The sequence below is a fragment of the Giraffa tippelskirchi genome, chromosome 9 (assembly GCF_054371585.1).
Source record: "Giraffa tippelskirchi isolate mGirTip1 chromosome 9, T2T-mGirTip1v1.2.pri, whole genome shotgun sequence".
Classification (NCBI taxonomy): Eukaryota; Metazoa; Chordata; class Mammalia; order Artiodactyla; family Giraffidae; genus Giraffa; species Giraffa tippelskirchi.
In genome coordinates, this window is record NC_137283.1 from 20341358 (window position 1) to 20369203 (window position 27846).

Here is a 27846-nt window from a genome sequence, read left to right on the forward strand (position 1 = left end):
AAAAAAAAAAAAAAAAAGAATTCTTTTAATAAAAATTATTCATAAAAATCCTAATAAATTTCCAAGAGCAAGATATTTCTTAGTACACTTATAAAAGAACATTTGGTCCTTTTACAAAAAGCTCCCTTTTAATTTAAATACATTTCTTATTTACAGATTACACATAAAATATCATCTATAGTTGCAAAGCATATTGCACATTACAGACAGAAGCATTTGTGTATTTCAATAGGTTTTCCCAGAGTTTCCAACTCTAGATTTTTTTTCCTTTTGTAAAAACAGATTTACCTTTCTTGGACATAATAAATTAAAAAAATACAGCTTGTGTTTTGTTATTTAAAACTAAAAATACCTTTGAAAATATTATTTCTCTGCCTCTCAGAAAGAGGGAAGGGGGTAATGAATCAGGAAGGTCCACAGGTACTTGACATTCTCTCCAGATTCACATCCAGATTCAAGTTGGGAACACAACCCTGAGCCCTGTAAAACCTGGAGACACAGCCCAGAGACCCCCCTTCCCCCCTTCTCACTTTCACAAGAGTCCCTGCCCTGCAGGAACAGGCACTAGAGAAGGAGCTGGATGTCTGGGAATGCAAAAGGAAAGAAAGATCAAGATTTTTTTTTTCCCTAAAGTTCCTGCTCAGCCATTGTGGGGCTAGGGCAATCATCCAGCCCGACCTGTTCACCAGCATTAAATTTGAAATCAGCAAAAGAGAAAGACCTCTGGAAAAAAGGAATGTCTGATACTGTGTCTGTAAAACCAAAAAGCAAAGGATGACAGTTTGCGATCATTCAATCAAGTGAGCTAAGAAAATGGCTAAGGGGTGTTTTTCTTTGGTGGGGGACACGGAGTGGAGGTGAGAAAGGCATTCAGCTCATACCCTCAGACTGCACCATGGCACTTATCCAGCCAGGGAGCTACAGACTAACTTCCATCTGCACAGACACCATCCTGGAGCATAAATACCTAGAAAACTACTGAAGTGTGTGCTCATGCCCTATGACCCAGGACAGCCTCAGAACCTGGGGATGCAGAAGCCCTGAAGGACAGACTTGAACATGGAAGCTGATTTTCACCCAGGCCAGGACAATCAGAGAGCTAGCAAACACTTTCCTCATCACCTCCTCCTCCTCCAGGAAACGGAATCCCTCAGTTACACCATCTCAACCTGCGAAGCCTGCCCTGCAACGATTTAGAACTCTGTGGGGGTAGATTTCAACTCAACCCACAAAGGTAGCTGTAAGGTAGCTTCCCACAAAGGTTTGGCAAAACCATTTTCATTGAGTCAACTAAAGCGGAGTCTTTAAACACGAGCTGCACATGGGAATGCAAGGATGGTTCGGGCTGTTCCAAAGCATGGAATGCTTGGGATCAGGGTGTTCCCAGGGCAAGTCACAGAGCAAGAGACTTCCCCTGACACTCCTCTCCTCAGCCCTCCCCTCCCTGATCTCTTCCAACACAGAACAGAAGGAACAGCAAAAACCCTGCAGGCTACATCACAGTTGTTGACATTCTGATCTTCAAAAAGAAAGCAAGTTTTGAACGTGGCTCAGAGAACCTTCTCTTTTAACTAGCAAGAGATGGCATTCTGGCATCTAGTCACTGACGGCAATCTGAAAGCTTGGCAACCAGGGTGAGAATGAGCCCCTCACCCTCGGACTCACAACCGGTACGAGTCCAGGGCCTTGGAAGCTGAGAGGGAACATGTCTCCCATCAACCTGTAGCCCTGAGGTGCTTCTGCAACACTCAGGCCCTGGCCCCTGGTCCAGAGTGGGAGGGGCGATGGGATGCCTGAGCCCACAGGAGGGGGTCATGGGGGTGTGATCACACAACGGCGTGATCACAGAGGGCCCACTTTCTTCCCTGAGGTGCCCCATTCTCCCAGGAGGCTCACTGATAGTCCCACCTTGGTTTACCTGGAGAAAACGTGCAGGGGCACTTGTGCATGTGTATGTATTTAAAATGGGATATTCTGGCTTCAACGAAGCAATGAAAACATTGAAAATATATAGGATATTCTCAAAGAAAATTTTCTATTCAGTAGATGAGACAGTGTTGATAAACAGAATGCTTCTAAAACGAAGAAAAAATGTAAAATAAGAAGCATTTGATGTGTTCTTTTTTCCTTTAAAACAATTTGCACAGTAAATGTTAAAAAGACAGGCATTTATAACTGTGACATTTATTACTGAAAATCCCTTTTCTAGAAATCTCAAAGAACTGATTTATATATCCATTTTAAAAAACAGTAACACGTTTTCAAGAAGAATAAAGCTACTCTCTTTTGATAGGAAATGCAATGGCTTATGCAGCCCTCTCTTCTAGCTTTAAAAAGACTAAAATAAAATCATTTGAAGTGTGCCAGCAGTAATGGGGGCACCACACACGACAGGTGAAGTTGGAGGTTTTGAAGAAACTTCCTACCCTCTCTGCAGAGATTCATTTCAACCTCTGATGCTACAGGGAAGCCAAGCTCAGGGTTCAAGACCACCTCTGCATTCTCTGAGCACTTTGCACAAATTCAAAGAGACATAGTCCATTCTCACTAAGGAAATAATGACAACAAAGAAAAGAGGCGCTTCAGCACGACTTCCTTCGTATATATGCTTGCTTAAAATAGCAGGCTGAAAGGCAAGGACGGGCCAAGAAGTTTTCAGAATCTACCTACCTGATACCGCATCCCATCCCCCTTTCGCTGTGGTCTCACCATGGAGCAATACGAAACAAGCCTGCTAAAACCATAGCAGCAGCTGTGACATCCAGTGGCCCAAACAAAAATATAAGGCACTAATCGAAAGCCTGTATTACCCAGAGAAACGGCTCAAGGACGCCAGGAAGTCATCTGGTCGTTTCTTTCTCCCTGACTTGGCTAATTGGCACTTGACACAGGAAACAAAAACAAAACAATCCCAACCCAGACACGGTCAGAACTGAGAATCCTTGGTTGGTAGATATAAGACTCGGATGATCACAGGTATTTTTCTCTCCCTAAAAGGCACCTGGTTCTGAAACTGTGGGAGATCCTCAGGTAAGCTCACGAGAAACAGAGACCACCACCCGGAAGACCTACCTATTAAGCTCTTAAACGGTGATGTGACAACCTAAGAGACTGCCTGTTAGAATTCGGCTCCCTTTGTGAGCAGATAATCCTGTCACTGTGACAATCACATGGGGCACAGATGCGTAACTGGATTTTTCCCCACGTGACTGACAGTCACGGGTGAAGACCTAGGAGGGAGCCCAGTGATCCAGAGAGGATAACAAAATACAATAAACAGGGCGGTCAGGGGAGCCGCAAGACCTGTTGCACAGAAATTCATTCACAATCCTCCGGTGGAGAGGTAGTCAGGCTACAGTCACACAAGCACAGGCAGAGGAGACTTGACTTGACAGACCCTGAAGTAGGAAGCTCTGAGGATCCAGCCAAAGATAGCCCGTCCATGGTGCACGTCCTAAGAGCCAACTGCTACGTACCTTTCCACTTCAAAGTATATCCTTAAGACAAACAGGGCATTTTATTGAACAGAAGAGAAACACTAAAGTGTGCAAGGATCTACCAGATGTGCGCGGGGAGCTGGAAAAAAATTCCTACACCATCGTGGACAGCCAGACTTCCGTCGTCCTCCACTTCGAATTGGGTCTTGGCCTGGCCTGGGGTTCGGCTGTTTGGGGTCCAGTTTCAGATGAGACCACACAGGGGAGGGCAGATCAAATCAAGCCAACCATCTGGTCAATCTGTCGCATGTAGATGCTCTTTAGGGGCAGGGCGTATCGCCTCTCATCAGGAACCCGATTACACTGGGAAGAAAACCAATGAGGTATCATTTGAATGAGTTAAAACCCTGTGTGTTAATCCCTCAGAAGGGATGACCAGATGACCTCCCCTAGGGTTTCTCATCCTGGTACTGTGGACTCTTTGGGCCTATCTTGGACACCGCAGGATGGTTAATAGCATCCCCAGGCCTCTCCACCTACATGACCCTCACCCCTAACCCCAGCTGTGACAACCAATGTCCCCAGACACTGCCCAATGTCCTTTGAGGAGCACAGGCACCTCCAGTTTAGGACCACTGATGTAATTTACAGATGAAGATGTAGAGACCCAGGGAAACTAAAGACATGCACCCAGGGACTTCCCTGGAGGTTAGGACTCCACGCTTCCACTATAGGGGGCAACAGTTCAGTCCCTGCTCAGGAAACTAAGATCCCACATGCCGCAAGGTATGGCCAAAAAACATAAAGACATACACGCATGCAAGTACAGGTGGTTTGGACTAAAAGCTGTATCCTTTAGGTGTTTAATCCACCCAGAATTGCAAAAAGATAAAAAACTTTGGCTATTTGAAAACTGATGCTTTTCTGAGTTTACATGCTTATGAGTGCTAAGCTTTCTTCTTCCCTCTCAGAGGGGACCTGAGTTTGAGAACCAAACGTGTTGTGTGGAAGCAGTTTCCACATACATTCATGCTCCTCCTCAGAGAAACATTTTCCCGCTGCTCTTACTGGAACTCGCTTGCCCGGGGCCTCATCTCTGCAAGATCCAGACTGACAGGTCTTTCAAGTGGTCCCCACCCTCCCTCCCAGCTCCTGCTTTTTGTAGGAGCTGTGCCTTCTGCCTGTCCCTCTGTAACCTCCCCCTCATCATTCCATTAGTGACTGAGAAGCAAGCTCCCCAGTGAAGCCCTCCTTGTCTTGCCAGCAGAATAACTTCTCCATCTTCCATGTCCCAACAGCACTTCACACAGCCTCCTACTGATGAGCACTCAGGGGGAGCAGATCTCCTGAGCCCGACCAGCACCAGGACCACAATGACTGGCCCACATCCCTGGGGCCTGGCACAATGAGATCTGGTCTGTGAGATGAGCATCTCCTTCAGTCCAAGTCTGGGTTCCACCATGTGCTCCGCCGTGTGACCTGAACCTTTCAGCGCCTCGCTGTTTCCATCTATGAAATAGACACATTGACTACCTACTCCTCCCAGGGCTGGTATGAGCATTTCACATACTTAGTTTCAGCACTTAGACTGGTGCTCAGCACATGTGAGCTCTATAAATGCTGGCTCTGATGGTTACTTTTCCTTCTCCCCTTCCCTTTCCTTCTCAGTTGTATTTTATTCATTTAATCTACACTCCATGGCCTAATGGAAATTTCAAGGACTTTACTCTGCTCTGGCCTGTCAATTTAGTTCAGAGACTGATAATAAAGATTTTCAACGAGACACGACAGGAAAAAGTACAGTCTGGGATGAGAGGGCATGCCCTAACCCAGGTAGCCTGGGGGGAGGTGGCAGGACTCTTGGCAACTGAGGCTTTTCCTGAGCAGGGAGCTGGCATATGATGCACTGTGAGATCATGAGGTTTGCTCTACCACCGGATGCAGCGTCCACATCCAGACTATCCTGGGCTCAAATCAACACAACTACCTTTGGCTGAAAGGAAAGACCCGAGGATTTGCTTCCAAACCCTCCCCACTGCTCTCGGGGATAGTCCAGGCATGCCCAGTTGAGCCCTCGCCTTTAAATGAGGCCAGATAATTTTTGGCTACACCACATGGCATGTGGTATCCTAGTTTCCTGACGGCTGATCAAGAATGCACCCTCTGCACTGGGAGAGCAGAGTCTTAACCACTGGACCTCCAGGGACGTCCTGACCCAAGGGACGCTATGCACAGGCTCCCTGGCCCTCGGGCTCCTGGTGGGGCTGGCCCACGAGAAGCTCCAGCAGATCAGAAGCACTGTGTTGACTTTGCCAGCCCCCTTCTCACACAGTCACAGAAGCCTGCCCAGATCAGCGGCTCCTGCCCAGGGGCCGCCCCCGGCACAGGCTTCTCTGCACCAGGGTTCCCATGACCAACCCGTCCACTGGCCCCTCAGCCCAGAGCGCTGACGGGCCGCTGCCCCCATGGTGTCCTTACACCCTGACAGCACCTACAGAAACGGCCCCTTGCTGAAACTCTTCTCAAATTACCCAAGCTGCGGGTGCCAGGAATATTCCGTCAGGACCCCTGGATGATAACATGATGAGGAGTGTTTTCTCTTCCTCCACGGACAAATCACCCCCGGAGACAGCAACTTACATTGGAGCTGGAGTTGATGACTTTCAGCTCCTGAGGTTTAGGCCTGTGCCCAGACTTTCCCACTTGGTCTGGCCCTCCCTCTTCAGAGAAGAACTCCTTCCAGGGTGACTCCCGGAGATGTTTGTCCACAGATACAATGTGTCCCTCAGTTGTAAACATGTATCTGGTTCCAGATTTGTGTACTGGGTTCTCCTCATCAAAGAGCTAGTAGGGAAAAACAAAACAAAACAGATACAATTGTAGCATGTTTGGAACTAATTCATATGGGTGAGTCCAGACTACTTAGAGGTAAGAATTTGCTAAGCTCTCAGACCAACCCAGGCTGTGAAGCGTGCATGCTAAGTGGCTTCAGTCAATCTGCCTCTTTGTGACCCTATGACTGGTAGCCGGCCTCGCTCCTCTGTCCATGGAATTTTCCAGCCAAGAATACTGGAGTAGGTTGCCATGCCCTCCTCCAGGAGATCTTCCTGACTCGGGGATTGAACCCACGTCTCATATGTCTCCTGCATTGGCAGGCAGATTCTTGACCACTAGTGGCACCTGGGAAGCCCGTGGGGCAGAATCACCAGTTATGTTTAAGTTCAGATGCCTGAAATTCCCTGACCCCACCTAGACCTAGAGTTTAGAAAGCCCAGGGCTAAGACCCCGTGACATTAGTCTGTATAGGCCCCAGATGATGCCCCTCGCCCCGCTCCCCTGAGAGTTCAGGTGCTGGGCTTCAGGAACTGGCCCCCACCTCAGCCCTAAACTGTAAAAACTCCAGAGAAAAGGAGGTACATGGCTTATTCTTCACCGGATCCCTAGGATCTGGCCCTGACACACATTCCTACATGGGCTCTGCGGGAACAGGGCACCCAAGGCAGTCCCTTCCTTCAGCAATGGATGTGGGGGTGAAGAAGGGTACAGTGAGGGTATCTAGGAAGAAGACATGGCCGAGTAGGGACAGGTCAGAGTGGGAGAAGGCAGGTGTGCAAAAAATGACAAACGAGGCAAAATGTAGAAACAGATTTCTTCAAGATGGGAAAAAACCTTACAGGCATCTCAAGTATTTTACAAATGAGAAAAAAACACTCAGCAGGGCTGGTCTGTGTTTACACAGCTCAAAGGAGAACAAGGCCAGTCCAGGTTCTCCCCCTCCCTCCGTGACCGGACCCTGAGTTCTTCCCCCTCAAACACACTGGGGGTCTCCTTCATTCATTCGCTCCAGGATTTACCCCGTGAACATCCCAGACGCCAAGGCTGCAGGATGAGATGGCTAGAAGAACCATTTGAGCCACTTGGCAGAATGACAGACTCCTGTGCCTGCTTCTGAAGCTTCCAACTCAACATGGCTCTAATCTTAACAGGGTGACTCCAATCCAGCTGCCCCCGGGCTTGGGAACCACTGAACTAGATACAGCGAACCTATCACCATTGATGGCTATCTCTGGATCTCGACCTAAATTCCCCACGCTGTCTCCCCACCAGGAAGTCCTGACCTTTGGAGCCTTGAGAGGAGGAAAGCAACCTCATGTCCTGGTGAAAATGCCTCACACGTCCATGGCTGAGCCGCCGAGTGGAAAGAGCACTGGACAAGGAATCAGGACCAGTGCTCAAGCCTCAGCTCTGCCACGTCACCACCCCCAGAGCCCAAGCAAATCCCCTGACCTCCCTCCAGAGATGGCAGATCCCAAGGGGAAGAATGAATACCGACCAGATGATCCCAAAGGTTTCTTCCGGATCCAAAAGTTCAGTTTCTACCCAAACAGGTGAGCATGTGTGTCTGGACAGAGAGCTGGCCGGGCTGTGGGTCTCACGAGAGCACACGTGTCAGGGAAAATGAGATCCGAGACCCTGCTCTTTTCCTCAGAGAAGCCTTCCAACCCCCAGGCTCATGAGCGTCCTCTAGGAACTGCTGCCTGCACTCCATACCCTGTGTGACGCTAGGTCTGTGTGTGTGTGTGTCCTTGGCGGTACTTCCTCCATGAGGCCAGAAACCACAAAGGACACAGCAACGTGATTTTGTTCTGACAGGGTGGCACCCTTGGGCCAGTGAGATGCCCAGCACGGAACAGTGCCTGCTCATGTATGTTAGACGGAAGGCAAAAGGCACGCTTGCTTGCTGTATAGCACAGGGCTTTGCTCTTTGATGACCTAGAGGGGTGGGATGGGGGTGGGGAGGTGGCAGACTCCAGAGGGAGGGGACATATGTATACTTATGGCTGCTTCATGTTGTTGCACAGCAGAAATCAACACAACACTGTTAAGCAATTATCCTCCCATTAAACAAAAGGCATGCTTGCTTTCAGCAGAATGAAACACTCTGGGGGAATCTCACAGCACACGTACCAGATACAGGTATTTACAGGTCTCGCTGAGGAAGAAGCTCTCCATCCGGTCCTCCTTGGACTTGTCGATGACGTGATGCAGCGTAGCGTAGCCGCACCTACAGGATAATCAGCTCGTCAGTCCTGCAGTGCTCCCTCCCACCTGCTCGTTCATTTAAGAGGCAGAAGCAATCTATTAACAGAATAACCAAATGATCAAACGCCACAGGGAAAACAAAATAGGGTGGGTTTAAAGGCTACCTTTTTTTAGCCTCAACTGACTGTCTGAAATTCATTAGGAAGTGGTCTGGCAGCCAAATCATCAGGTGAATGGTCGGGAAAGGGGTACAAGGGTGGTGGAGAGTGTTTGCTAAAAGCATGACAAGACACCAAGAAAAATGACTGGCAACAAATTCTAAAGGACGGATTTACATTTCATGTCCCAATACCTGTAGACTGACTTCTCATTCAGATGGTCTAAAACAGTATTTTGTAAGAAAATATTTATATTATTACTAGGTTAAAAAAAGCAGGTCACAAAATTTAGTTTTTATACATATATACACACATTACAGACATATATAAATGTATAAAAAAGTTGTAAGACTCTATACTTAAATGCTAATGGTAGCTATCTCTGCACATGGAGATCACAGTGATAATATTCTACCTCTATATTTTCCATATTCCCTAAACGTTTTAGTATATGTATTATTTGTATAACAGGGAAATAAGTTACTTAAAAACAGCCCATAGAGTCTGCTGCAACTCTACAGGAATAAAGGTGAAAAAAATTTTTTCAATCCACACTATAATGAGCAGGTTCTACTACACAAAAAGTAAGCAATCTCCCTGCAAAATTAACATTAAAGGTCTGTTCTAAAAAGTAAAACACAAAATAGAATATTATTACCCCAGAATGACTCAAAATAAAAGTGGTCAACAGGAAAAGGAAGGAACTTAGGAAACTAACTTGACTTTTGTGTACTTTTCCAGACTCTGCAGAATGTCCATTCCTACATGGAGGTAGAAGGGATTCTTGGTTGCCTAGAGAGAACACGAGAGAATGTGATCCACGGGGCCTGGTAGACACGCCATTCACACACGCTGCGTGGCCTGCAGGGCTTTCCTGAGGAGGCATCCAGCGGGGCCTGGGAGACACGCCATTCACACACGCTGTGCTGCCTGCAGGGCTTTCCCAAGGAGGCGCATTCACTTTATCCTGCAGGGTCTCGAATGTTAAAGGACTAAGGTGTCCTGTGAATCCTGGTCAAAGTGCACCTCCAACCTGCTTAACTTGAATGTGGGGCTGGGGATGGCAAGAAGGCCTGCTTCCAGGGCAGATCAACCCCCTGCCTTTGGCTCTCCTGATCCCCATCATGACAGTCCCACATCTAAGGACAAATCCAGTTTCTGTGTTGCCTCAGAACTCTTCAGAAACATCAGCCGGGAGCACAGGGACACAGGACTTTGCCTCCATTCTATGCACAGTGCTGGGAAGAATTGCCTGGGGACAAGGTTTCTGAAGCATCTGGAGGGGCGTCCACGCTCTCTGTTCTCTAATCACCCCCAGAACACAGACCCGGGGCTGCTTCCTCTTCTGTCACAGGCTCATAGATGGTTTTGTGGGGGGAAGAAAAATTCTCTGGGAGGACGAGACTTTCCTCCCAAAACTAGTTTAAAAGTTTGGGATCATCTACAATCCATTCCCAATGCCATCCCCACAGCAGCAACAGAGGCAAATGACCACAAAGTCACTGTCTCTGGATTAGGAAAGTGCAGAGAGAGGCTTCAGAGGGCAAGGCAGTAAAGCCGAAGATTTCTTTGGCTTCTAAGAAAACAAGCAATGTGAGGAAGAAGCTGCAAGAAGAAAGAGGCAGTGACGGGAGCCAAGAGCCTAAACCCAAGGGCAACAGACCTCAGTTTAAGGGGAGGCCTCAGACGGTGCCCACGTGTCACCCTCGGAGCATGAGTGGCCTAAGTGGGCCCTGAGTTCAGGGAGGCAGAGTCACAGGCTGGCTCCTCCTGACAGGTTACCTACAACTCACAAGGTCCCTCTACCCGTGAGGTCAATTACTAGCTGCACAGGATATCTCCCTCTTTTAGAAGCAAATGGCAAGGATTCAATGTTAAAAAAAAAAAAAAAATTTATTGAATAAATCTAAACTACAACACTGGAAATTCTTTGGTGGTCCAGCAGTTAAGAATCCACTCCCAATGCAGGGGACACGGGTTTGATCCTGGGTCAGGGAACTAAGATCCCACATGCCACGGGGTAACTAAGTCCATGTGCCACAAGCACTGAGCCTACACACTCTGGAGTCTGTGCTCTGCAACGAGAGAAGCCCACACATCACAAGGAAGACCCAGTGCAGTCAAAATGAAAAAATAAAAATAAACTACAGCACTAATACTGCTAGCAGAGCTCATAAGATCTCCTTGCAAGGGCCTGCCCACTACACGTCATTATACGGCTGCTGAACACACAGAGGGCCAGCCTCTCAGAAAGTGAGCAGCTCCAGTGCTGTATTTGCGAATGGCTGACAGCTCTCGGTATGTATATATGCATGGCGTGCACAGAGGTATAAATATCTGCCTTAAACTGTGGGGGAGAAGATTCTTCACCGTTAAAGTGACATTTCCTCTGGCATTCAAGTAATTTCACAAAAGAGAAAGACTGTGTTTTTTTAAAGGATTAAACAAAAATAGGTATTCAGATGAATCCCAGGTGATTCCCTTTCCAGCTAAGAGGCTTTGTTCATCTGAATAATTTACACAGCCCACTGTTCCACAGTACATGAGGACAGAAACGCGTCCCCCCAGGAGAGTTCTTTGGTCCAATATATTTGGAAAACAGTGAGTACCAAATCTGCCTCTTGATTGTTTTAAGGATGGGAGAAACAAGTCCTGGAGTGAAGACAGGAGCCAGCTTTGCAGAATGTGGGTCACACGTGTATGTGACCGTGGACACCTTCCCTGTCCTGTGGAACCACAGCTGACGCTCCGTGCTCACCAGGCTCTGGGCTGGTGGTCACCCCAACAGTCACTGTGAAGGAACTTGGTTCTCCACCTGTCAGCAAGCACTCCCTGTGAACCAACTGCTCCAGGTCTTCCCAGCAGTACCTGGTAGAGGAGATACGTGGACTCCACCAGCTCGGGCCTCAGCGGGTAGAAGAGCACGTCGGGGGCCTGCAGCTGCCAGTTGTACCTCTCGGGGAGGGCCCCGTAGCGCTTCCAGATGGCATAGTAGAAGGCATGCAGGCAGATGGCGTCTTCCACGTCTCCTATCAGAACCTGCGGGAAAGACGCAGGTCCCCAGGCTAGGATGGGGTTCTCACAGTGGCAGGACAGGACACGAGGGCCCTGGGCTCCCCCTCCACCCACTGGCTATCTGATCCACAAACACAGCCGGAGACAAACCCAAACCAAAAGCTGCCTGTGGGACATACGCCACCCCCCATCTGGCCATCAGCGCCACATCCCTGAGAACTGCAGAGGACAAGAGGCTAACTCCTCATGAGCAAAGTGTCGACAACTGAGAGATGGACCATCCAGAAATTTCACATCCTTTACTTTTCAGGCATGGCTTTGCACTGATTCAGTGCGGAGTAATTTTCAAAGAGAATAATGGACACACACTGTGCCATGAACTGCCCAAATCTGAAGGAGCCAGAGAACTCTCTGGAGCCATAAAAAGAAAAGAGGGGGAGGAACCGTTTCCAATGACTTCTTTCACTGAGCAAACAGAATTGTGAAATACCTGCAGTCCAGGGAAGAAGGCCTGCAGAGAGTCAATCCATGTGTTCATGAGCTGCCCGCTGAACATGTTCACGTTGACATAGAGGGGCGGGTCCCCTTCTCCCTCATTACAGGCTTCCCGACTGAGGAGCCAGGCAGAAAGGTCAGAGAGAAGGACAGAACGGTCAGAGAGACACAGCTCTAGCCCTGTTCCTCGGTTAGCCCCCAGCAGCTTCACTTCAGTGAAATCAACATTAATCTTTGCTCCCAACACATTCTTTAAATCTTTGGAGACAGACCACCTCTCCTTGTCTCTAGCATAAGATGACACCTACTGTAAGACAAAAGTTCTGAACTCGGCCATTGTAACACATTGACTTGTCACTGTACTTTGCAGAAAGCACTTTGACATGCAGGTTTGAGTAATATTTCTATGTAAATATATTTCCCAGCCAATGCAAAACCATTTCCCTACAGGGCTTCCCTCATAGCTCAGTTGGTAAAGAATCCGCCTACAATGCAGGAGACCCTGGTTCGATTCCTGGGGCGGGAAGATCCACTGGAGAAGGGATTAGGCTACCCACTCCAGTATTCTTGGGCTTCCCTTGTGGCTCAGCTGGTAAAGAATCCACTTGCAATGTGGGAGACCCGGGTTTGATCCCTGGTTTGGGAAGATGCCCTGGAGAAGGGAAAGGCTACCCACTCCAGTATTCTGGCCTGGAGAATTCCATGGATTGTATAGTCCATGTGGTTGCAAAGTCAGACACAACTAAGCAACGTTCACTTTCACTTTCAATTTGGTATATAGAGTGAGTCAGTTTTGACCTGAGTGGGGAAGCCAAGTTCTTTCTGCACAAGAGTCTCATCTCTAATAGAATCCTACACCATGGGCCTGGGCCTGGAGGAACACATCAGAGCAAGGAGCTCGGGATTACCACTCGATTTAGTAAATGTAGGGGCTTTAAAAAGCAAAAAGGACTGAACTGTGGCCAAACAGCCTCTTACTTAAACACAGCACTTGCATGTTTCTACATCAGCTAGGGTGGAAATGTGTCCGCGAAAATCCTACCAAGCAGGCAACTCAGTAGCTGTCACTTGCACTGGCCACTTAATAGATGCCAAGCACACAGGGGAAGACCCAGGAAGAGAGAGGAGGCACAGGGTAGAAGCTGCTGCAGCTTCAAATGGCACTTCTCTGCCATCCTGAGTGCACAACTGACAAGCAGCAAACAGTATTGTTTTTAACAAACACGTCATTTTGCTGTATAATAAAGACGAATGCAACACTGTAAACCAACTATACTCCAATAAAAATTAATTTTAAAAAAATAATTACTAAGAAAACAAACACAGAGGGGAAAAAATGTGGTAGCTGTCCTTCCTCTCCTCAAGTATAAAGACCAAACCTAACTTCTCTGGAAAGTGGACCAGAACAACTGTGCTACAAGACAGCTCTATGTGGAATTAAAGCCTGAGAAACCCAGGGACGTGTCACTGCTCGTGGCAGCTGTTCCCCAAGCAGCCCCCAGGGACCCCTGCCTCTCGGCTGTCACACCTTTATGCTGCCCCTCACACACTACATCAGCCTTGCTCTGTGTGACCGACAGTACAGCAGAAGTGCTGGTTGTCATTCCCAGATTAGGGCGTGAAAGCACGGGGTGGTTTCTGGAGGTTCTCTTTCTGTCTCTCTCAGATCACGCATTCTGGGGCAACCAGCTGCCATGAGCTGCCTGTGGAGAGGTCCACGTGGCAAGGAACTGGGACCTCCGGCCAGGGAGTAACTGAAGCTCGGGAGGGAACCCTCCAGGCTGGCCTGAGCCATGACATGGCTGCAGCCCCCACCAAGAGCTTGTGGGTGACCTCGTGAGAATCGGCAAGAGAACATGCGCTGTTTAAGCCACTAGGTTTCAGAGTAATTTGTTACACAGCCGTAAATAGCCAATATACCTCTTCATCCCCAAATGACCAGCAAACACCTAGGAGACAGTAAAATGAGGACAGAGACCAGAGACTGTGAATTACATGGAGAAAAATATGAATATTTCACGATACATGCTACTTGCTCAACGGAACAAGAAGACAGACGGGGAGGAGACATACCCTCTTCTTAAGTAGTTCTGAATACTCTGATATGCAGCATTAAACATTTCTAGGTCTTCTTTTTCTCCAAAGAGAATGTAAGATTTCAAGAGGTATTCATAGAAGGAGTCCAGTCCGGCACCCAAGCCACTCTGCTTGCCGACCCAGTGGCCCGTCTGAATGTTCACAACATTGCCTGTGAAAATAAGTGGAGCTCGTCAGGACCCAGGGTGGGGGGACAGGAGGCCTCCTACTTCAGCCCCATGGCTCCTCAGTACCTTCATCCCACACAGGAAAGAGGAGGCAAGGCTACAAGGCCTCTTGTGTGATTTGACAAATGCAAGGAAGACTGAAAATATCTATATTAGAATTTAAAAGTGCTGTATACAAAAGTTTCATGTGACAGGCTGCAAGGGCTTATGGAAAATTTTAAAGTTGACAGTTTGGGGTGACACTGGGTGACAAATGGGGCAACTATTTTATTTCTCCTGTTGTTAAATACAACAAATTCGTGAGAACCTAAGGAATAACTGAAAATCACTTTTAAATGGCAGTGCTTTTGCATTGACATGCTAGGCTCTAGGACCCCCAATCCAGTTCCTTCCCAGTGGCAAGAAGAAAATATTTCTCAAAATAAGACAATTACAAGAGGCAACAACCTATTTTAAGATAACATCTTGAGGTAGTAAAATACTAATGAGTACATAGGGGCTCATTATTCATGACCCTTTTTCCTACTTCAGTAGGAAATTGAAGTTTTCAGTATGTTTGAAATAATTTTTTAATGTCTTGAACAAAATTCTTGAGGAAAAAAAGAAAAACCTAATACTGATTTAATCTGGCTTTCAACATACTACCACACGGTGAGATTTCTTTAAAGGAGAAAGTCACTCTACCAGTTAACTCTAAATTCCTATATTTAGAACCTCATACTGAAGCAACATCATTTGCCTCCGAGGCAGCTCTTTTTATAGCATTCCCATTAACAATTATTTTCAAGTGGAATATGCCAAAGGATTCAAATCGGAAGGGAGCCCTCATATTGGAAAAGCATGATTCCATCCATCAAACCATCCAGCCTCTCTCTAAGAGAAAAGTCACATGGAGAAACACTGAGGGCCCCTCTCTCTGAGTTGTCAATTTTCAGGTTCCATGGCCCAAGGAAAAAGGAGTGGAGAGGAGGGAGGGCTGCAGAGAAGAGGAAAGGGGGCGATGCTCTCGGCGCCAAGACCTGACAGGGTCCCCGCACCTAACAATCCCGTGTCGCTGCTCCGCAAGCTCCAAAGGGCTTTCACGGCTCGCCTGGCCACCCACTCAAACGTGGAATCCCCCAGCAGTCGGCTTAGAATCCCAAATTCCACGAGGAGGGAACCGGCACCAGCCGTGCACGTCTCATTATTGCTGTCGGGAGGAACGCCTGTCTTTAGATTCACCTGGGGATAGGAAGAGACAAAGGCTTTGTGGCAACAGTCAAGGAACTCGCGTGGCCTGGAGGCCAAGTCACAGAGACCACACTCCACTAAGGAAGCAAGCTTACCGCAGGGTGAGTCAGCCCCTGCCTCCTGCTCTACATCCTAGACAAACATGGAAACGAGTTTAAGACACACAAACAAGATGATACGAACACCAGAGCCCTGTGTTATTCATAAGAGCCAGTCTTGGGGGAGTCACAATAGCTATTCACTAATATGCCTCTTTTCAGCAGATTTCCAGGTTCTCTTCATGGTCACACAGCACCAGGCTCTGGCATGGGGGACAAAGGCAAGCTGTGGAATCATGCAGAAATTTTAACTGAGCTGCTATGAAGCCAGTCCTGCTCAGCAAACATTAACAAATCTCAGGCTAGGAGAGAAAGGGCACCCAGCGAGAACATGACAGCCTGTTCCATCATGGAGGCTCCTGAGGTCTGGCAGTTTTCCACTGGTTACCCAGAGACTGACTCAATTCCCAGAGGAGTTCTGGGCTCAGCAAATCAGACACCACAAAGATAGAATCTTCTTCCAGATCTTGCATTTAAATCAGCAGCTAACTTACTGGTCTGTACAGGCTTTATTTGAAAGATCCACGTGAAATGTTCAAAACAACGTACACTGAACTCCTACGGTATACGTGTGAGGGTGTCTGGGAAAATGGACCCAGGTCAGAAATGAAGACAAATTCCCCTCACTGTTTTGTTGTAGCACAGGATACAAACCCTACCCGTAAAAGGGGTTAAGAAGACTGAGCAGAGGAACGTAACTTTCTTAAGAGGAAGAATAAGTCAGATATGTCCTATGCCCAGCACACAATAGGTGTTCAGTAAATGCTGAATGAGTTAAAACCAATGTATATCATATTTAGGGCTAAATTCTCTCAAGGACACGGATTTCCTCTCCCACATCAGCCCCGCTCCTTCCCACAAATAAATTCATCAACAAAGAGTGTTCGTTCAGGCAGGGGATGAGTTATGGAAACCGTCCACCTACCCGAGGGTAGGGGATCCCAGTCTTGGTGTTTTCAAAGGCAGGGAGGAGCCTCACGGCCAGGTCGTGAGCCATGTGCAACAGCTCGTTGTCATAATCCTTAATCGTCATGTCGCCAAAGGGCTGCTTGGAGTCGGTTATTATTCTGTGGGCAGAAAGAAGGCTCCCCAAGACCCTAATGACAGGAAGAACAAAAGAATAACAAAAATCATGTTGGCTGTACAATCCGGTTCAGAATGACAGCAGCAGGCTCGAATCCTCTACGGACTTAGCACTGCCTGAATCAGAGGGGCTGAACTTACTGACCCCCTGACATTCTTTCTGGCCCTTGACAGGGCACAATCAATTGCTAGCTAAGCACACTACTGAAAGGGAGAAGGCGATCCATTCATCTGTGTCTACTGAGAATAATCCACTTGGAGCCTGGTGGGCTGCCATCTATGGGGTCGCAGAGTCAGACACGACTGAAGCAACTTAGCAGCAGCAGCAGCAGTGATAACCATGTTTGGTCATGGTCATCATCTCATCATAAGGGAGCAGCCTCATCAGTCCCAGCGTAAGTATCACTTTTTAGTACTAATAAACTACTCTTGGGTTCTCTCACTTGGGAGAGGAAACTTAGCCAAACAAGAAAAGAGAAAAGAGCAAGATAACAAATACCAAGTAACTTTTGTAGCTCTGGCTGCCAAACAACATGAAATCCTCCAACTTCTGGTGCAGAGGCAACGAGGGGAAGAGGAAGAGAAGAGGAGAGAATGACCCACCGAGAGGGCCGGGGGCCACCCGCTTACACCCCCAGCCCTCAGGGGCCATGAGTTCATGTCCCCTCCAATGAGCTGAAGTGGACTGTGACATTTTTCAGAACTTTAAATAAATGCTACGTCTGGAATGTTATGCAATAATACCATTTTCAAAGTTTCAGTGGAACAGGAAAGCTGTCACAGTCTATCAAACTAAAAAGGTGAGATATAAAACATGAGCCAATACATTAGAGGGAGAGATGGAGGAAGTTAGGGGGGAAGGGAGGAAAGGAGGGAGAGAGAAAGACACACACGGAACAAAGTGACCCACATGGTCAGCAGTGGTTTTCTGCAGGTGGGAGGTGAGATGAGAAACTCTGATTTCTTCAGAAATACACAGGGGTTTCCCTAGGACACAGTGAAGGAAATGAGACCAGACCTAAAGTGAAATCATGAAAAAATCTTTTAAAGGGACACCTATCTTAAATCCATATTAAAGTGTGTTTCTATTCAGCCCCAAATGGAATTACTTTGAAATGGCAATTGTTTCAGTTTTGATCCACCCAAAAGAGATGAAAAGGGGACACTGAGCCCACGAGGTCTACATGGACTCCCTAGCTGGACCCCGTGGTCCATGAACCCTCAGAGTGATATTCCCTTCACTCACACACACAAGAGCGGCTTTCAGTCTGTTTGACAATTCTTTTACCTTATTGTGGCCTCGAAGACTTGGACGGTGGAATCTTTGTCAAAGGAAACTGTGTTGATCACTAACTTGACTGCTTTCTGGAACTCGGATGAATTTCCCATGATCTTTAAAAAGAGGAACACAACCCATTATGACGGCATGAAATGACACTGAGGTTACATGATCACAGGAGCTGGGCCACATCATCTGAATGTCTGTACGTGCTGTGGTTTTGCCACTCATGGGAGCAGAAACACAAAAGCCCAGTTATGTCTTAGAATACATTCTGGGACAGATGGCAAGCCCATTTCTACCAAACTCAAGAACCGTATCTCCAGACAGCAACACTTTGACAATAATTCCTCATAAAATCATTAGCAGCCCTCATCATCCCTCCCCCTCCTCCCTCAGCTTCACTCTGATGTTATTTAGCAAGGCAGGCATTACAGTTCCTGAAGTTCCTGAAATGACTAAAAACCAATCCCAAAACAAAAGAAACAAAAAACATGATATTCCCTCTGTTCCTCAAATAATTCAACAGCTTGGGCGCTTGGATCCCAGGAGACTAAAACATCTGGGAAACTGACTCCTTGCTTGTTACCCAGATGTCTGAACACGTCGAGAAATAGTGGTATTATCTTTGGGAGGACAGCGTGAGGCCAATGGCATTCAAAGCCAGCACAACACGCAAGTAACCAGCCCTGTGTCCTTTGTAAAAAATATTCTAGAATTATGATTCCTATTTTTGGGTGCGTGGATATGGTATCATTCCAAGCTCCTCTCTCTTATGTGAAGTGCAAATTGAGCATAAAATTTGATAAATTGACCTGAACTGAAATGTTTTCATGCTGTTCAAAATTTTATGACCATCCTGGGACTATAATGACAACATAGGGACACATCCAAAAAAAAAAAAGAAAGAAAAAACAAATGATGTCATTCAGACACTACTTTTTCAAGTGTGTCTTATCTCCTAGTATTTATTGATCTAGTGCATCTTTTTTTCTTTTTCTCCCCCTCACTGTTATTTGGCTGTTCCATGCATAGAAAGTGCAGTTTCTTTTCTGGCTTTTAGTTTTGTTTTTTGTATTTTAACAAGATTATGCAATCCTGCTGCAAGTTGCATCAAGTAGTCAAGGGACTGCTGTTGTCTGAGTGTTTCCCAAATACACCTGTTACAGTTTGTTTAAAATGTCAGCAAAACCAAAGAGAAACCTCAACAGAGGTAACATCTGAAAAAGAAGGCTGCAGTGTACATCAAAGACCGGATATGTCTACGTTGAAAACCACAGAAATGGGTCTGTTTCCCTACAGATGTTCACCAGCAGCCGAATCTGTTAGCAGCTGCAGATGCTGATATGAGCTCAGAGCACGTGTAAGACAGAGGAGGAAGATCTCAGTGACATATTGTAATTTACCGTTTTAGAAGCTACAGAACAGAGTAGTGATGCTCTGAAATTGCTCACTCAGGCTTAAGAAAAGCTGGGTTGGACAGAAGCATTACACAGGCTTCTTTACTGCTGAACTTCTCACAGCCTTAAAAAGGCTGGTATGCACTGTGGCTTTCCAAGAGTGGGCAGACTGGTAGAATTTCTCAAGTTCATTTGGGAAGAGAATTCTCTTTTGCGGGAGCACACCCTTGGAATCTGTGTGGGGAAATGTCAGCTTCGTCAAAATTCATTTTCTTAACGCCTATTTGTACTCCCGGCATGTATTGGACACCATGAGGTGTGGACAGAGTACAGTGATAAACAGAGGCAAGGTCTCTGTACTTCACAAGCATGGCCAGAAAGATAAAAAGATACCATGGGACCAAAAGAGAGGGCTCAGGGAGAAAAGGTGGCCTTTCATAAGAGAGGACTCAGGGAGAAAAGGCGGCCTTTCATAAGCTGTGTGTGTGTGTGTGTGTGTGTGTGTGTGTGTGTCTAGGGATTTTTTTTTTAAAGCAATACAGGCTGAGTCAGCCTCTGGTATCTTCAACGAGTTAACTCTAATTAGGGTGGACATACTAGTCTGGGCGGCTTCCCTGGTGGGTTCAGCAGTAAAGAATCTGCTTGCCAACGCAGGAGACGCCAGGTTTGATCCCTGGGTTGGGAAGATCCCCTGGAGAAGGAAATGGCAACCCACACCAGTATTCTTGCCTGGATGATCCCATGGACAGAGGAGCCAGGCGGGCTACAGTCCATGGGGTCGCAAAGAGCTGGACACAACTGAGTGACTGAACGACAACAACACTACTCTGGGCCCATTCTGATGAGTGATGGTAGATATCCGACAGGCAGCAGCTATCACTTGAGAAGGAGAAATTAAACTGAGGAGGGAAACTCAACTGCTATGCAACTACAGCCTGGCAGCATGCAGCCCTGGACTTCCTGTAGACCGGGAGCCCAGGAGAACACACAAAGCATACTCAAGCTCTCCCCAGGTTCCGGCAGTTCTGCTGCTAGCCAAGATCTAGGACAGCTGTAACACAATCGTAGCTGGCGTTACCCAACTCTAACTCCTGACAGTTTGAAACTCTTTGAAGGACAGCTAAAATGCAGGATTGGGAATCGGCTGCAGTAAAAATTTTCTCATGGTAAAAGTGTGCTGAAACAATGAAGAAGAGCCAAGAGGTAGTAAAATCATGTTTATAAGGAAATTTTTTAACGTTCCGCTGGAATACAGGCCCTCGCTCGCCATGAAGCAGAGCCTGTGGGAATAAGAACCGTGCGCGGGGCCTGCCTGTTTTCCATGTGCGAATGGTGTGTCCAGAGGTCTCCAGCTGAGGGAAACCGATAAGGGCTGGGGAGGGAAAGGCAGTCTCTGAGTTGGCAGCCCAAGTCCGGAGTGGGCAGTGTCCACACGAAACTCAGGAAGCAAAGAACACAAGAGTGTTCACAGAGGGTCTCTTGCAGAGGCTGGGACCAGGGCTTAGACCTGCTCTCGGGGAGTCAGCAGCTGTGGGACCTTTCAGGGGACCTTATCTCCTGGAGATTTTGACTTTCACTTCAGAAATCTTAACTCCAGTAACTGTAACCTGGTTCCTTTAAGGAATAAAATAGTGGGAAACTGGGACAAAGACAGGTTTCCCCAAAATAATCACACTGCCTTCTCCACATTTTTAGGGGGATCACATTTCCCCGCATTTTACCTTCAGTGTTTTTCTTGCTCTCCGTGTTAAGCTCGTTAAAATAAACAATGGCTATGAATACATTCTGAGTAATCACATATCCTGGAATTCTCATCCCTGGGGGAAAGCAAAGGTATTAACTCAAAAATATCTTAATTAACTTCAAAAAAAAAAAAAAAAGGCTGAACACTTACTGCAAGGGTATCCAATGCATCAACCAGAGTAAGGGAATAATTCCCTAGCACATCATTGATGTTCAGATTTGAACTGAAAAAGAAATGAAACGAAAATTACACAAAGGTACTTTAAAAGAGGGGGAAAAAAAGACAATAAAACTAAACACTCATCTGAAACTAAAATTGCTGGAAGCTTTTCTTTATTCAGGGACTACTGTGGATGGATCAGTTGGGCAATGGTCCTTCTGCCACACAAGAAACAGCCTCTACAGTGTCACAGGAGAGCAGAGATGCATGCATTTATAGTACAGTATAAGAAAAAAGCATGAAACAGGAAGCAAGGAGATGGAAAACAAGAGGCGTTGCTCTCTCTGAGATACAGTTTTATCGCCATAGATGATCTCTCTGTCCAGCTTCAAAAAGCTCTGATTTCGAAATCGTTAGGAATGAAAAAAGGAGAGGGCCTGTCACATGACCTGTAACTAAAACTTGAATACAGAAATCAGACACTGTGGCAGATTACACCCACAAAGCAGCAAATCAATACCTCAACTACGGTCCCCATCTCACTCATCTGTCCTATGGGTGGGGGAATAAATTAACTGCTTTCTATATTGTTTCACTAACATCTCACCCAAGGAACCCCGCCCCCGCCCCCGCCCCGTCAATCTTGAGGAGTTTTTAACAGGATGGAATTTTAACAGAAACAAAGGCAGGGCTTCTCTTAAGGAGAGCTGTGTTAATGCTTCTGCCACACACCTCCTGCCCCACAATCAACACCCATCACCCATTCTGAAATCATCTTCAGATGCCAACTTCAGGACCGCAGCGAGGTTAACTGACAAGTTCTTTGTAACGCTAAAAAAACCCACCAAGACAACAATAATATATCTGGGAAAGGTAGGGATGGAGAAAGAGTGAAAGTCATAAAGTCAGTTTGACAGATACTAGGGGGCTAAGTTATTCCCATCCCATTCCCGCAGACCCAGGAAGTACTTGTAACTGCAGAAGCTTGAAAAGATTTGAAACTGAGGAGAGAAATGAAAAAGATACAAGTAAGGAGGGAAACAGGATGACTGTTTAAAGGTTAAGAGTATGCACGACCACAGTGAAAAAGCCCATCAGCAACTGATGCACCGATATTATGACATCTTCCATCCAACCCCCAGACCATGTTACCTACTCCTTGGGTGTCTCTAAAGGGTCCTGTCCCACACCCCCGGGGACAGCAAGCATCTCTGTGTTCCTGATGCTTGCTCTGCTCTCTCAGAGGCCTCCTATGTGCCTTAGCTGGGGCGAAGCGGGCCCCATGTGGCGCAGGTGCAAACAGCTCCAACACTTCACATCTTCTCTTACCTGAACCTTAGCTTTATGTTGCTTATGCCACTTAGTCTAGGACAAAGAATGTACAGCAAAACTTTAGCTACATTTTGTGCAGCAGGCTACCTAGAAGGGGCTATCTAGGAACCAGGGCTAACCCGTGTCTCACAGCCATGAAGCCAGCACACTGCACACCTGAAAAACTGCACCTGCTGCTTCTAGCCGTTGATTCTTTCTAAACACATGTACACAACTGTAAAAGGTCCTCTCAAGACAAGCGCTGTGGGTTCAAATCTGCACTTCAAGGGCGGTGCCAGCCAGAAAGGGTACAGGAAGTGCCAAAAGCTGGAGGAGAAGGGCAAAGGAGAGAGAGAGATCCTCAATTCAGCCAACTCCAGATCATTCTCCTGGACTTAAATATTTACCTCCATTGCTCTGCTGTTCAGAAACAAAGAGCTGGTTCCAACCACCCTCTCAGCAGAGAACGGGGCCCCTCATCACTTAGCCTCCAGGCTAGATGCTGGGTGAACCGCGTGTGGCCACCTTTCCGAGGAATACCCTCTCCTCTGGCATTTGTCACCCTCTCCACCTGCCCCAGCCCCTGGAAGGAGTGACTGGTCTGGAGCCCTGTACTCCGTCCCATGTTTTACTGTGCTTTTCCTTTTAGGACATAGCTAAAAGGGACTCAGGTTCAAAATACTTCTCAACAGAACACCCTCGCAGTCACTGACAAGGAACCAGTACAAGAGCTGTCACAGGAAAAACTGTATTTGTGATAACTGGTAATTCCTTCTCTCCATTCAGTCAGACAAATCCACTCAAAAGATCTAAGGTGTTCATTAAAACACCTTTAAATTATTTTCTACCAGATCAGGGCTTCCCTGATGGCTCAGCTGGTAAAGAATCCGCCTGCAATGCGGGAGACCTGGGTTCGATCCCTGGGTTGGGAAGATCCCCTGGAGAAGGGAAAGGCTATCCACTCCGGTATTCTGGCCTGGAGAATTCCATGGGCTGTATAGTCCATGGGGTCGCAAAGAGTCAGACACAACTGAGCGACTTTCACTTTCTTTTCACCAGATCACTGATACACACTCTTTTCAAATGTGCCAAGAGAGAAAAAAAGAAAAATGGAGAGGGGAAGGAAGGAAAAAATAAACATCACAAAAGCCTCTTGTCCTAACAGCACCAAACTATCGTGATTCCATTCAGGCCAGCCCACCATGCAGTTGAGACTGCAGACCTGTTCTGTAGAGATCTTCTTGATCACCATCCAGCCTGGCCAGGAATGCAGACTTCTGGTACAGGAACAGGTACTCAAGAATCAGTAACAGGCTGGGATCAAAAGTGCTCGTCTTTCCACATAAGTGGCTGCCAAACCACGATGGCACCCCACTTAATTCATCACGTATGGCTATTCATGACCCTCATCCCACTGAATTTTTAAGGTTCTTCTCAACCCAGAACAGAGAAGATGGAGAGAACTTTGGCCTTGCATAGAAAATTTCTGGTGATGCAGCTAACAATGCTCATCTAGTGTGTTCAAAATTAAAGGTATGTGTTAAAAAAAAAACTTCCCACATATACCGAACCTGTTCAGAAATCTACCTGGTGCTGTGTAGGCACAGAGGTAATGTAAAAAACAGTCCCTGTGTTCCAGGGATTTGATAATCTGGGGAGACAAGACAAAGGGAAAGGAAGGTGAACTCACAACAGTATTCAACTGTCATGCAATATTAAAACGTGGAACAGCAGCTTCAAGGAAAGGACCCAAAAGGAGAACTGAGTAGATCAAGGACAGTCATCTTCAAACAGTTCAATGACATCATGGAAAAAAAAGACTTGAGCCTGCTTCTGAACAGGCCAGGATTTCAGGAAGGAAGAGGAATGTGGAGGAGCCATCCTAAACGAGAGGTGCCTAGGAACCAGTCCATGTGGGAGCCAGTATAGGCTTGGTTTGATTTGCTTTCTTGTTTGAATTGCAATAGCGTTGGACAGAAAGAAAAGAAGGGTCACGTACTCAAGGTCTGAAATAACATTGTGGTTCACGAGACTGCAAATTTTTAATATCCAGATTCACTTGAAGGAACTTGAATTTGGATCCTCCAACCCAAACTGGGGATGTGAGAGGAACTGAGTTTGCATAGTGATCTGTAGCTGGACAGAAACAGTTGCTATTTTTAAACAGTGTTCCGGCTTTATTTATTTCATGTCAATATTCCTCACTCTATCTCCAGTCAAACAAGACAGGCAAGTTAAGCCTTAAGTAAATGTGACTAAAAAGAAAAGACACGTATGTTTAGCACTCGTATTTCATTTCTGTACTTTCTACATATTATTCAAATAATTAAGTTATTCTATTTTTTACATGAATCGTGAGAAGTCATTTGACAACAATTATAAGAATACATCTGCTTAAAATAAATATCTGGAATATATTCACTACTGGCTATTTATTTCAGAGATGTAAATGTGGCCTACCGTTTCCTCAAAAGATACTAAAGTCTGAGAGTAGCTATATTAAAGGAAAAGGAGGAAGAAAAACTAACTTTTCACTTCACAAGTGGCCAGCGTCTACTCAAGGCTGCCATAATCCCAGAGCTCTTTCATCTCCTCAAAGACACCAAGGCTGACTAACCAAAAGGTTTATTATTAACCTATGGGCACAACTCTTCTCATACGGTATCCCTTCGATACTTCTAACTCCATCTTTGCAACAGCAACATATCTATCTGTCTCAAAGCGACCTGACCCCAACTTATCCAGACTGTCACTGAACAGTCAAACCAAACCATGTCATAAGGAAGCAAAGGAAGTCAGTTAAGCAACACAACTCAATTTCCCCCAATCTGGAAAAGCCCAGTAATATTTTTTAATTAAAAATTCTCTCCAAAAAAAAATTGAGATAGAAAATACACTTCTGTGTATAAAGCCTGATACGGTGAAAGATGAAAAAATAAGTCATCAGTTTCCTACAATTCTAGAGAGGCCCAGTCCTTTTAAGTTAACCCGGGATGTGCCCATGGCTTCACGAAAAATCATTCTCTCCAAATGTAATTTAAAACAAGAATTTGTAGATAATCAAACCATTTTTAAAACTCTTCAATCCCCTTTAGTGTATGGGTTCCTTTTTAGGACCTAAGGACTGAACTTGGCTGCTTCTCGTCAGCTGAAGGAAATCACAAGCCTCCAATGTCCAAAGAGACCTGCAGCCCAACCCCTCCAGTCCCACCCGAGGGGAGCGAGCAGTCACCTATCCAGAAAGACAGTCACCTATCCAGTCAAACAGGGTTAGTGTCAAGGCACACTGGTTCCCTCCAGCTAGGAGGTCCTCAGCTGGGAGTGTTGCCCTCTTGGACTCTGAGGTCAACAGCAGTGACCCTTGAGCTCAGCCTCTGCAAAAACGGTTGACAGAAGGGGAGGCCTGGCAGATCTTTCCTCACAGCTCTGCCACCAGAGTGAGGGAGATTATGGGACAGACCCTACAGGGCAAGGAATGTCACTCTGAGTATCGGGACCCTAAATCTGGACCACTCAACCTCTCTCTCCCCCTTCCACCTAACCATCCTCAGCCTAAGGTGCAGCCCCTGTAATAAAGGAGAAAGACTGTAGCCGTGTTCTGCCTCAAACGCACTGGATGGCTTTAAAAGTCCCTTCTCAGGATCAACTCCTGAATTTTTATATGTTTATACAGTTAAGTTGAAGTTGGCTAGAAGCGGGGAGGCAAGAGCTGGTCTTGAAGCTGCGTTTCAGCTTGACTCGACGTTCACCTGGAGAAAGGGTTGGAGATGAATGTCTAAGCGCCCCCCTCCACCCCCGGCCCCCAGCCCAAGCCACTCCTCGGTAGTGCCACTGTCTCTTCAGATCTCTGGGCCTCAGTTTCCCCATCTGTAAAAGAGCTCAGGTGTCCAGTAACTCAGAGATTCCAGGAGGATCAAGACAGAAGACAGCCACCGGCCCATCCACGCACCTCCCTTGGCCCAGGCCGACCTCAAAAGGGGTGAGCCGAAGCGTCGGGCGCTGCTCCCGGGACACTAAACACCCGGGCACCGCCGGGGGAACCCGGAGGACGGAAGGAAGCGCGTGTGGCGCGCGGTGCGGGGCGTCGGGCCGGCGCGTGCTACTCACGGGTCCCCGCGGTCGGGTCCTCGGCCGCGGCAGTGGATGGGGTTGAGCTCGTCCTGAGGAAAGGCGTGCGCCATGTAGTTGTCGTAGCCGAACACGAACATGCCCCGCGCCAGGTCGCGCATCTGGGCTCGCAGCTGCGGTGGGAAGGCGCTGCTGTAGCGCTTCTCATACTCGTCCCGGCCGCGGCCCCGGCCGCCCAGCACGTAGCCCCAGTGGGCCGGGCCGCACACGCCCTGCCCGGGCCGCCTCGGAGCCCGCCGCCGCCTCCCCTCTGCCGCCGCGGGGGCCGGCGGCTGCAGCCACGACGGCCCCGACAGCCCCCCGGGCCGGTCTGCTGGCCCCGAGGCGGGAGACGCGGGGCCGTCGGGACCCCTCAGGCGCTGGAAGCCGAAGCTGAGCGGGAAGCGCTGGTAGAAGCCCATGCTGGGCCCCAGTCCGAAGACGAGCCACAGCACTCCGTGGAGGCCAAGCCGAAGGAGTACCAGCCCCAGGACGAGCGCTCGCCATTGCATGGTCGCGAGGGCGCCGCGGGCATTATTTTGAAACGCGGGGGCCCTTCCCCGCCGACCACCGCACCCCACGTCCGCCCCGTAGCTCCGCTCACTTCCCCTTTAAGGAACTCCCTCGTGACGCACCAGGAACTGGCCCATTGTCCCCCCACCCCTAGCACCTTGGGCCCGGCAGGCCAGTCCCCGCATTCGCCCGCCCAGTCGCCCGGATTGGCCCGGCCCCGGCCCGGCCTCGCAGGGAGCGGCCCGGGACTCCCTACCGCGCCATAGGCCGCCCGGACGTCCTCAGAGCCGCGTGGCCCCGCCCCTCTCTTCTGCCCCGCCCCCGGGCCGGCATCCGGCCCCGCCCCCTGGGCAATCAGAGTCGAACCGGCTGGCGTGGCGAGTAGGGGCCACTCCGGCTCGGGACAAGGCAACTTCCAGCCAATGGGAGCGCGGCACGGGAGCAGCCAGCTGCTGGACAAGAACGTGGCCACGGGCCCGCCAGGTTCCGTGTAGAGCCTGTTTCCCGCAG

The 27846-nt window shown here is 47.8% G+C and overlaps 1 protein-coding gene across 1 annotated transcript; it reads right to left on the reverse strand.

The window, feature by feature from the left end:
- Positions 1-27411, reverse strand: EDEM1 (ER degradation enhancing alpha-mannosidase like protein 1). The gene is made up of 12 exons (XM_081528180.1): positions 26824-27411; positions 21397-21469; positions 18112-18215; positions 16666-16837; positions 15450-15633; positions 14222-14396; positions 12144-12264; positions 11507-11677; positions 9357-9430; positions 8406-8502; positions 6078-6281; positions 1-3800 (listed from the first exon to the last, which is right to left on the reverse strand). Exons 1-12 carry the CDS (start codon positions 27333-27335, stop codon positions 3711-3713), a joined length of 1977 nt encoding a protein of 658 aa, XP_081384306.1. The 5' UTR covers positions 27336-27411; the 3' UTR covers positions 1-3710.
- Between the last annotated feature and the right edge of the window lie 435 nt (positions 27412-27846).

Coding starts and splice junctions, on each gene's coding strand:
- EDEM1 (XM_081528180.1), bottom strand. CDS start 27,335: ATGCAATGGCGAGCGCTCGTCCTGGGGCTGGTACTCCTTCGGCTTGGC. Junction 12,265..14,221: donor CAGAACTACTTAAGAAGAGG/GTATGTCTCCTC, acceptor CTGGCTCCTCAG/TCGGGAAGCCTGTAATGAGG. Junction 3,801..6,077: donor TCATCAACTCCAGCTCCAAT/GTAAGTTGCTGT, acceptor TTTTCTTCCCAG/TGTAATCGGGTTCCTGATGA.